Genomic DNA, 11,532 nt, shown 5'->3' with positions numbered 1-11,532 from the left:
TACACAGATATATAGATATATATATATATATATATATATATATATATATATATATATATATATATATATATATATGTGTGTGTGTGTGTGTGTGTCTGTGTGTGTGTGTGTGTGTGTGTGTGTGTGTGTGTGTGTGTGTCTATGTGTGTGTGTGTGTGTGTCCTATGCCCATATACATGCGTTATCAAATTTACAATTCACTTTAAAATTTTATATCGGATGGCACACTGGAGGCCGTGGGGGGTAGGGCCCCCTCAAGACCCCTGAGGCCTCTCACGGTTAGCCCACACTCCCCCCGCTTTTCAAAATCGGACGTCAAAAACATCAGCTGCATGGCAAGAAGCTCCAGCTGATCTGGGGAACTTTCGCTCTCCTGACTGTTGGCAACCCACGCTAGTGGGAGTTGACTCAATCGAGTCTCAGTAGTGTGATAGCTTTTGCCAGAGAAGGGGTAGTGTGACGTTAAGTCCGTGGTGACCTGTGTGTGCAGGCGGCGCAATTCAAAGTGTTTGTCGTATTTGGCCTCCTCAGAAGAAGTTTCTCCTTTCACTAGTATGTTTGTGTGAAAAGAAAATACATAGACTGTAAGCAAGACACGTATCCATATATATGTTATCAGTGTTTACTTTTCTCCTTTTAGCGTGTACAAAGTGCGCAATAAACTGATTAAAACATGTAGTCTCCCACACACTCCTGACGTGCTGCTATTACGTTTAGGTACTTAACTAAGCCAGCGAGGATTGTTAGCATGTCAGAATGAGCTGTTCTGTGCTGACAGTGGTGGCCGCCCTGTGCCTGGTAGGCCGCCTATCCGTGGGCGCGGGTCAGGCCCATGGGCAGGGGGAGGCACACTGGTCTGAGATGGCCGAGGTGTCACCCGCGTCAGAGACTGCCGCGGAAGCACCCGGGCCTTCTGTTGACAGTGACGGGAGGCAAGGCACGTCACAAGTGGTCGCCACAGAAAGGGCCGACACGACTCACCTCGCCTGGGATGCTACAACGGCTGCCTCCCGAGGCGTTCCGCCTCAACACTCTGAAAGCCTCGTCTTCGAGGGTGACGAGCAAGAAGAGGTGGTCACTACGCCTGCAGAAGACATTGTCCCCTCACCTCCAGAAGACAGCTTCACCACGTCGCAGGAAAACATCCTCACTACCACCCAAGAGAACGTCCCCGCCACAAGTGAGTTCGGCGATATCCTCGTGATGACGCCAGTTCTCGAGGACGGACGGGTCCCGACGAGTGTCCAACAGCTGGTAATCTGTACCTGTCCTCTTCCGACCAACGAGGGCTGCAGACGCTTCCTTTCCGGCCTTTACATCGACGGGAAAGACGAGCAGTATCTCGACATCGAAGTAAGGACACTTTTTACCCTTCCTTAGCACACAATAACGTGGAATAGTTGTTCTCTCCCAAAGGAAACCTTTCTGATCATAGTTTCGGTTATGATATAACATGTAAACAACGTATACGAATAACCTACATGCACCTTTTTCTCCGTCCATTTCCACCAGAAACCTGTGAGTGCCCTGAGAGTTGCGGTGCACAACGTTACGTGCGAAAAGAAGGACCACCGCTTCATGAACCTCAGCGAGGGACAGTTCTTTTTCAGGGATCGCGGCGACCTCATCCTGCGCAACGTAGCGGACTTGGAAGGCCTCCGCGTCAACGATTACTGCGCCGACCCACGCAAGGACAAACGTGGGAACATAAAGTGGACCATAAAGGTGTGTGTGCCCCCCCCCTCGGTGCCCCGCTGCTGCCCCTCTGGCCAGGCTTTGAGGGATGGGAAGTGTGAGGCTGCCAACGCGCCCGCCATTCTCGAGCCGCCCATGTCAGTAGGACTGTACGAACCGCCCATTAAATGGCCGATCATAAAGAACCATTACAACCCTTTGACGTGCACCTCAGACACACTTATTGCAGTACCGCTGGTTCCCAATGAATCATACTTACTAGCAGTTCCAACCGGATTGACGCACATTTGGTATCCCAATGACCCTGATGTTTTAAGAAAGTATACATATCCCCCCGACCTCTGTGTTGACGGGTACGTGGACGCATCAGGGTCGGTGCGTTACACAGCCAACTTCTGTTACACACAACCAGAAGAGTTGCATCACCGAGTTTGCGACGGACATACTTGTGTGCGAAAATGTTGCCGAAACCACGAGGAAATGAGCCTCTCTTTGTACCGCTGTGTTCCGTCCAACGCCACTACCTTCACCCCTCACTTTATAGCGCCACCTGATGATTACAGAATAGTGAATGGATATCCTCTGTGCATATCTCAAGTATTAGTTGAAGAAGTTATGCTTGATAGTAGAGGTAATTTACATTTTAACCACGAAGCTTTGACCGCCAGGGAATACTGCGTTGATAAGTTTAATGACGGCTTGGGTGGTGTCTTTGACAAGGCAAAAGTGTGTGTTAAAGAACAGTCAGCGTGGACGAAGACCCGACGAATAATGCTGCCAGCGTGCCAGGTTATCTCCTTTCTGTTCCTGACGTTAACGGTGGGGTGTTACTGCGTGGTGCCGGAGCTGCTGCAGGGCGGAGGCTGGTACCAACTGTTCCACGTGCTGTCCCTCATGTTAGCATACGCGTCCATGATTGCACAGGACCTGCTCATCAAACTTTGGACATCATCTACCTGTTTGGCCATGGGTGAGTTAGTTGCAAATGTATAACATTTCACTCCGTACACCATCTCTGAACATTTTCCCCTTCCTTATTTATCTTTGACCAGTTCTTAAAACCCATCCCGAACCAAATAATTGATTAAACTAGATGATCAGTACCCCAAAATCAGTAACAAATAGTGCCTGTTTTATTATCGTAACAGGGCTGTCGCATACATCCAGGAGGCAAATGTCCACAGGGGAAATTGTCTAAAAAGGAATATGTGCAGGGGGAAAATGTCCTGAGGGATATAATGACCAGTGTTGTGGTCAGAAGGTCAACAGGTCCAAGGGTCGGCAGAGCAATGTATACGCCTGTGTGTGGACTATGACGTCACTTTCCATCACTCCCTCCTGCTGCCTTCTCGGCATGTGCCACAATGGACAAACCACTTGGCGGGCATCATATTGGGTTGGGAATACGTAAGGTATGGGTATAGTGGCTCGAGACTCCAAAACCCTTAAGTTGTCGGGTACCCTTTAGCTCAGCACTAGGGTGTCCGCCTCCTATATCGGGGGCCACAGGTCCAAATCCAGGGCGGATTGTTGGAAAAAATATTTATTGTTCCGAATAGATCAATTTTTCATATGCTTGGAGTTCTTGAAATACCCCCTCCCCCCCCCCCCCTCCCAACACACTCAGTCACACAAAACACTGGTGGCAGCAGTGGGATTCCAGCTCACGCCTCCGAAGAGCCACATCTCGAGCCACAATGTGTGCGTGCATACACATATCTAACCCTCTCCCAAACCAAGACAAGTGTTTGGTCCATCATTGTATCTGTTCTAGCACTGACCCTCACACATGTCGACCGTCAAGCCCGCTACACCGGCCTCAATCAGATAACTACACTGTGTATACATGTGTGTATGCATGACAGTATGAATGACCAAGAGCAAGTTATGTGAAGGCAGTTTGAAATATGGCATTATTTTATTTGTGTTCTCAGGATGAATTTTAACTTTTTTTCGCTTCATTTTTAGGTATTGTTCTTCAGTTCGGGTTCCTCGCCACGTTCTTCTGGCTCAACGTGCTGTGCTTTGAGGTTTGGAGGAAGATAAGGTGAGGCTCTTGGACCTGTTACCTGCTCGTATGCAGCTTACTTCAGGCACAGCACTACTGTGTGGTGTAGTAATATATATATATATATATATATATATATATATATATATATATATATATATATATATATATATATATATATATGTATATATATAAAACTATCCTTGTGGAATACCTGTGGCTCTAGTACAGTCCAGAGATACACATGAGCCTTTCTGAGAAGAGAGTGTTCTATATATATATATATATATATATATATATATATATATATATATATATATATATATATATATATATATATATATATATATATATTTTTTTTTTTTTTGTTGTTAAAGTCAACAGCGGTGAGAGCGTTGTTTAGCTTGCACTCTGTCTTCTCTATTTGTCTGACGATGCTGCGCTGGTTTTCGTTCAGTGTAGCAAGGTGTTGTCCGTAGACGGTGGCCGAAGTGATAGCGTACTGGACCCACATTCGCCGCGTGATGGACGACGTGGGTTCGAATCCTCACGCTACCACTCGGATTTTTCAGTCACCGCCGAGTGGCTTAAAACTACCCACATGCTGTCCTGAAGACCACCCATCAACCCGGACTCTAGAGGAAGCCGTCCAAGCGAATCAAGAACGAGTTCCGGGGGGCAGCATGAGCCAATGCAAGATGGCGCCACTATAAACACTCGCCTGCGCCAGAACGGGCTGGGCCGACCATCAGGCCCCACCTGGAAGAAGCCTTGGGCCGACCATCAGGCCCCACCGGGAAGATGCCTACCGGCGCAATAGGCAACAAAGTAAAAAAAAAAAAAAAATCCATTTCTTCTCAACACCTTGCTACACTGAACGAAAACCAGCGCAGCATCGTCAGACAAATAGAGAAGACAGAGTGCAAGCTAAACAACGCTCTCACCGCTGTTGACTTTAACAAAACATGCATCTTAAATGGCCTTCTCCCAAAAAAAAAATAAATATATATATATATATATATATATATATATATATATATATATATATATATATATATATATATATATATATATATGGTTACCTTTCCAGGAGTCTTAACAACTACCTCGCCGCCACCACCGTTCCCATCTGGGTCTACCTGCTCTACGCCTTCGGTATGCCTGCTGCTATCGGGTAAGAATGATGTCTGTCATATGTAGGGCGCCTCTTCCCCCTCCCCCCCCCGGCGTACGGCACATTTATTGATATATTGCCTGCCTAATCATCATATGCAGGCAATAAGTTACACCCGTCGAGTTTGTCTCCGAGTCTCAATCTATTGAGCTTAACCCTAAACTCATTTCAGTTTTTGGAGTGAATAATAATTATCAACCTCTCTTCCCAAGCTGTTGCACACTCTTCATTGTATCTATTGAGGAATCTGTATTTATTGATATTCTTCTTTTTTCTTATTCAGATTCATTTCATATCTCATTGCTTCTGCTAAACCCTGCTAGCCTAGCTTTACTTTCCCTTGGGATACTCAAATAAGCATTAATAGAACTATAAAGCTACTGTCATTCATTTAAATGGAAATGCTAGATTTTTTTTCTTTGTTGCTTACCCATTTTATGGTAGCATTGGTGATTCTACTATTAGCCTTGCATTGTTTTTCCCTGGATTGCTCATTTGGCAAAAGAAAGTAGCCTATTGTAAAGCTGATGTGATTTGATCTGCCTGAAACTCATGTATATTCTTTGGGATCCTAGGTTTGCCACATTGTGGAAGAGAGAGAGAGTGGGTGGGTGGGTTGTCGTCGCCTTTCCGTCACTGCTCAGCACACACTGAGCATCCCTCCACTGTTCCGCAGGGTCCTGACGTTGTGCATGCAGCTCTTTGCTCCTGACGGCGTGCCGGGGTTGGTGAAACCTGGCCTTGCTAATACTCGGTGCTTCTTTGAAGGTAAGAGACCTCTGCTTGTTGTTACACACACACACACACACACACACACACACACACACACACACCATGGGCGTCGATTCCTTTAAAATAATGTGGGGGACAGGAGGGAGGGGGCGAGCGTAGCGAGCGTAGCAATTTTCCGAAACATTTTGAGGCCACATGCAGTGTATGTTAAGGCATATTATAGTCTACTTGTGCTACTTGAAATTTAACAATATCTCTTATCCTCTGTTCTTCTGCCTGTGCTAACATTAGTAGTAGCATTGTATAGTTGAAATAATTGTGTCTGTTTATTACATGGATACTGCAGTTAAGATAATCATGGGTCACTGATTTTAATCATTAGGTCTACCAGAGAATGAAATACAAATTTTCAATAATCCAGGTACAGGCAAACTGCCATTATAATTCTATTAATGAAAAGTCATACAATATCTTGTCCCATTTTATTCAGTTATTTATGCCTTACATATTCAATATTCAAGACATATCAAATGATAAAAATAACATATATTTGCACGGGACATTTCCATTAATATAACCATGCTTAAAAGGCATGTTTAAAATTGTTCAAACACCTTATTGCGAATATCTGTTGATTTGCATAAGAACTCTTGAGCAATACTTTGTGGCTTCTGTGATGCGAGTCGGTCTCGGTGCACATGACAGATTATGATGTCATTTAGGCGTTTCTGAGATATTTTACTATGCAGCCTGGTTGTCAAGCGCCTAATTGCACTAAAGGATCGCTCAGCTTCACAGGAGCTTGATGGCGAAATTATAAGAGCATGATCAGCTTTTTCACTTGAGGGAACATCCGACGAACCTCCGGTACCATGCCTCTCAAGATGTTCCGATAATCTTCCAATGACGACCCTCTGTACTGCTTATGAAAGAAGCTAAGCTCTTCCTTGAGAGACTCATGGGGTTCAGGAGACTTTGCGACTATGTGAAAATTGTAAGATCCATTGAACAGCATCGTAGTTATATCCCTGTATTCCAAAAGATCGGGTGATGTGAAATACTCTTCCAGATTCACCAAAGCTTGATCTACCATTTTATAGAACTCAGTCCTAAAAAACTCCTCGGCAGCCTTAGCAGTGTAATCTTGTGCTCTCCCACTTTCAAATCAATCTTTTGGTAACTTACGGTGTCGTGGAAGGGTCAGATGTTCAAGTTGGCATTCTGCAAGCTTCTCCGCTGCTGCAAAAATGTCTTAAAATTTCTGGTCACAACGAAGTCCCTGCAGATTCTGACTTTTTACTTCAACAGCAGAGAGAATACCATACAGTAACATCTGAACCATGAAGTGCTTTGTTTAGGTTTTCAATGCACTGGATTTCAGGCAGTGATGACAACAAACCAAGAACACAGTTAGGTGATGACATGCAACCCAAAATACAATTAGCTCGAGCAGCTGTAGTTTTCCCAAAATCATGAGCAGCCTCCTGAAGGGCATCCTGTACAGGTTTGTAGTTCTTAAGTACTGTGTTTACAGCAAGGGAACGAGTAAGCCAACGTGTTGGACAAGTTGGTTTTAAGCATCAGTATGCAGATTTAAGTAGAGGTGCATAAATTTCCCTGAGCATTTGTTAGGTTGCCAAGCTCTTGGACAGTGTCCAGTGAATTTCTTATATATAGTGCTGTTTGAATGGCCTTGGATAAAAAACAAGATGTGTAACATGAGCTCCACAGTGGAAGTAATTTGCCAGTGGTTGGATCTTCTTAACCTCTGCCTGGCAACCTTTGTACTTTCCAGACATGTTACTCGCACCATCATATGTCTGGGCTCGTAGATTTTGGATAGGTAGCTGTAGCCGTATCAGAATATCCTGCAACATTTTACAAAGTGATGCTCCCGTGGTGTTTGATACATTGTAAAGTCCAACAAAATCTTCTTTTACTACAAAAGAATCAGTTATATAACGAATACATATAGACTCCCGTTCATTCCCCTGAATATCTTGTGTTCCATCTATGATTATTCCAAACAGAACAGACATATCACTGACATTATTGCAAATATCCCTGAGTATGCTAGTGCTCATTAGCTCCAAGATCTCGTTTTGAATCTCAGTAGTTGTGGTGATAAACATGCTCAAATACCCTAAAAAAAGCATTAAATGTTGACTTCATTATTACACCTTTTTATTTTATTGATATACTGGTAAAACGTAAAATAGTAATGGACAACTTACCACGAAAAGTGTGGGGGACAAATGATACTATTTCCCCCTCAGTCTGAAGAGTGTGGGGGACATGTCCCCCACTTCCCCCCCACGATCGACACCCATGACACACACACACAAGTTGTCGCAGCGATAACATGTCTCTTCGTGGCTCCACAGCTTTCCACTCTAAACAAGGAACTGAGCAGAGTATGGGGTAGATGGGAGGTGGGCTGCAGTGAAGGGGGTTCTGTCCTGTCCCCAATCAAGCTTGTGTTTGTTATTGCCGTTATTGTAGCTCTCATTGCTCCCTGTTTATGCTGCAACAGTGATGTGCATACATGTACTGCCTCACGGACTTCATACTTCAAAACAGTGAAGCTCAATGTTAAAGTTGTACTGCAGTTATTTTACACAAGATAGTGTATATGTGCATGTAGTGCTCATTTCTTTTTATTACGTTTTCAGATACGCTCCCGTTTTTCTTGTATTTCTATGGCCCCATCGCCTTCTTATTTGTCTGCAACATTGCTTTCATCACCCACACGTTCTGGATGTATAGGACGTTTGAACAAAATTCCTTCGTCCTCAAGAAAAACAGCGCTGAGAACACAGCCTCTGCTAAGAAGACCACAGAGCAAACCCACCGGAAACGAGACGCTGTGTCTGAGTGAGTCCTCATCCTCCTCGTGTTGCCCACATTGATTGCGAGTGAAGAACTGTTTACAGGAATGAGTGCGTGTCTCCATCCAGAAATTTCATTGGACTGATATCAATAAAGTATTGCTGCACGCACTACATAAATTAAGATAAAGAAGTAGTGTATGATTATTCTCTCTCTCTCTCTCTCTCTCTCTCTCTCTATATATATATATATATATATATATATATATATATATATATATATCCATCCATCCATCCATGCATCCATCTATCTATCTATCTATCTATCTATTTATCTCTCAGTGACCATAGTGCCTGTTTGATTTGATCATAAATTAACTCCATGTAACTCTGCAGCTTCAAGCAACAGTTCTCTCTGCTCGTCCTCATGTCGTCCTGCTGGGTTACTGAAGTGTTGTCTTGGCTGATTCCACCACCTGAGCTGTGGTACGTATAGTGGATATTTATGTATTCAAAGAAGTGGGAACTATTAAAAGAATACAGCATGTAATTTTCTTTCTTCTTACTGAAATTAAAAGAGAAATATTCCATCCACAGGAGTGCGACGGATATCCTCAACTCGCTTCAAGGCTTCTTCATATTTGTTATCTTCGTCGCCAATAGATCTAAACGGAAGCACTTGAAAAGAAAGTTTCCGCTGCCCTTCAAGATGGCCCGGCGCCTGGGAGAGAGTGTCCGCCAGTGCTGCTGTCAAGGCAGCGAGGTGGCCTGTCTGTCCCCCGTCAGCAGCTTTACCTCACAGATCAGCAGGAAGCTCTCGTCGTCGTCAGTCGTCTCTAACCTGTCAACCCTCAGCACCTCTCTAAAGTTTTCAATGTCTTCCGTTTCTGTCACTCTCTCTGATGACGAGAATGTTAAAAGACCATCTGTGTTTGAGCCTGAGTGTGGCGTCACCACACTGTCCCACTCATCACTACCCGGTGTGTCCCTCCGTGAGAGTGGCGACACACAGTGTTAGCTCCTCTCTGTACCTTGATGTTGACTCTCAAATGTTTTCTTGTAGCAGGATCCCAGCGAGGGAATAGCGTTTGTTGTCCTACACCACAAATATCATGATCTCAACTGCATTGTTTATTTGATTGTTTATGATACATGCACTACGTGTGTTGAGTCACCACTCTCAAAGTATTTACACGAAGGCCAGTCCATTTTTCTGTTAAGGCATGGGAAATGAATCATCTGTACATTAATTGTATAACATAATTATGATTTGCAGAGTTTATTTCTATTATTATAAAGGTTGGCGTAAAACCTCCCGCCAGGAACAGGAATCGACAGTGTTCCGTCAAAACGTGGTCGAATGGTGAAATTGTTGAATAATTAGCATTTTTCTCCATAAGATTATGCAGAAGTATGAAGGGTTGAGTTCCTTACCGCTCTCTTCTAAAAAGATCAATAAAAAGGAATATATACCCATATTCTGGAGTGTTTTCGGAAACCATCAGGCAGAGCTGGTAGGTTCGCAGAATGTGCTGCCAGGGCCGCTCCTGAACCGGTTTGCCAAGGCTGCGGTTTTCTCCCCCAGTAGTACAGTTTCTGAAGAGGTTCACAGAATTATTTGGATGTTGCTGGTTGCTTGTTTTGTATACAGCACAGTTTTCATCATTTTCACAGATGATGTTATGTAATATATTGGATTCAAAATTTTCATGTTAGACTCTCTTGGTCAATTTCCATAACAAAATTCTATACATTGTCATCTAGAGTTAGTTATACAGTCTGTCTCTTATTGGTGGTTCAGTAACGCAGGTCATCGCATCCAAACCTTTGTTTTGTGTTCCACTAACTGCAAAGGGCTTGTGTTTGATCTGTGTCTTGTTACTCTGTTAGAGAAATAGTCCATGGCATCTTAACATGGAGAAATTGAGTGTATTAGTGCCTGTAATAAAATGCAAAGGAAAAGAATTGTATTCAGAGCAGAGCTGGACGTGTAATGTGAGGGGTTTGTAAGTTGTAAATAGAGGGATGCCATACTGTTCTTGTGACAGTGCAGACTACAGTCTATAATGGTATCTTCATAATATTATGTATATGTATATATATATATATATATATATATATATATATATATATATATATTTATATATATATATATATATATATATATATATATATATATATATATATATATATATATATACACACACACACACACACACACACACACACACACACACACACACACACACACACACACACACACACACTCTCACACACGTTATAATGTGTGTGTGTGTAATAATAATAATAATAATAATCGGTTTGTTAAGTAATGGCAGCTGTTAAGCTGAAAATATTCATATTAAGAATACATTGTTGTAATAAAATCAGAGGGAAAAGTACAATATGAGAGGGGTCATAGATATGAAGGGGTATATGTGGGAAACCTGTGATGAACTCGAGGTGGTGGAGTGGGGGTTTGGGGATGTGTTGAAGTGCAGTGCGGCGGTGTGCTAGTAGGCAGGAAGGGCATCGTCTTCCGGGAGGCGGGTAAGGTGTTAATCCCAGGTCAGCCTCAGGTCAAAAAGGGTCAGGTGGCAGCTGATGGCGGGAGTGCAGGCAGAGGCGGTATCGGGCCGTCACTCAGATAATGGGCTTTGCGGTGACCTGCTACTACCTGCAGCCGGCGAGACAAATGGCAAGTGTCGTTACCGCGCAGTTGAGAGCAGATGCCGTGGGAGCGTCTGTCGTCTGCAAGCCTTTGTTGGTGAGCGGCATGCAGATTGCCATACATGAGTGACAAGATCTCAACACTGCACTGCACCTTAGCCGACGTCTCCCAGGAGCATGATGGGCGGGCTGGTGTACCTGGGGGCGTCGGCAGGGACGGAATGGAAGGCCGCGTCGGCGACACACTGACCATATTTATTCTTCAATGTCCTCACGGCACCACAAACGCACTGCACTCTCACTGTCCTTCACCATGATTTAATATAGTGTTCCTTGCATGGAGGTAGAATTGGTGGAGTCGACACGGCCCGCTAATCCCATTCATTGAGGTGAATCCGCCGAACTGTCACTTTTAGGACCGTAAG

The 11,532-nt window shown here is 43.9% G+C and overlaps 1 protein-coding gene across 7 annotated transcripts in view; it reads left to right on the top strand.

Moving 5' to 3' along the window:
* Window positions 1-332: 332 nt before the first annotated feature.
* Window positions 333-11,532, top strand: part of LOC126984708 (probable G-protein coupled receptor Mth-like 1) — a 30,725-nt gene continuing 19,525 nt past the window's right edge. Inside the window, exons 1-9 of one of the 7 annotated variants that reach the window (XM_050838656.1) lie at window positions 415-552; window positions 641-1,353; window positions 1,513-2,665; window positions 3,664-3,742; window positions 4,794-4,877; window positions 5,554-5,645; window positions 8,282-8,483; window positions 8,834-8,923; window positions 9,035-10,402. In XM_050838656.1, the coding sequence (XP_050694613.1) occupies window positions 757-1,353; window positions 1,513-2,665; window positions 3,664-3,742; window positions 4,794-4,877; window positions 5,554-5,645; window positions 8,282-8,483; window positions 8,834-8,923; window positions 9,035-9,455 (2,718 nt within the window). In that variant the 5' untranslated portion in view covers window positions 415-552; window positions 641-756 and the 3' untranslated portion in view covers window positions 9,456-10,402. Of the gene's footprint in view, window positions 1,354-1,512; window positions 2,666-3,663; window positions 3,743-4,793; window positions 4,878-5,553; window positions 5,646-8,281; window positions 8,484-8,833; window positions 8,924-9,034; window positions 10,403-11,532 lie in introns of those variants that run through there. The other 6 variants (XM_050838665.1, XM_050838677.1, XM_050838645.1 and 3 more) reach the window with 6 other exon arrangements.

Source organism: Eriocheir sinensis, chromosome 5 (assembly GCF_024679095.1).
Source record: "Eriocheir sinensis breed Jianghai 21 chromosome 5, ASM2467909v1, whole genome shotgun sequence".
Taxonomy (NCBI): domain Eukaryota; kingdom Metazoa; phylum Arthropoda; class Malacostraca; order Decapoda; family Varunidae; genus Eriocheir; species Eriocheir sinensis.
This window is presented reverse-complemented; position numbering and strand designations above follow the sequence as displayed.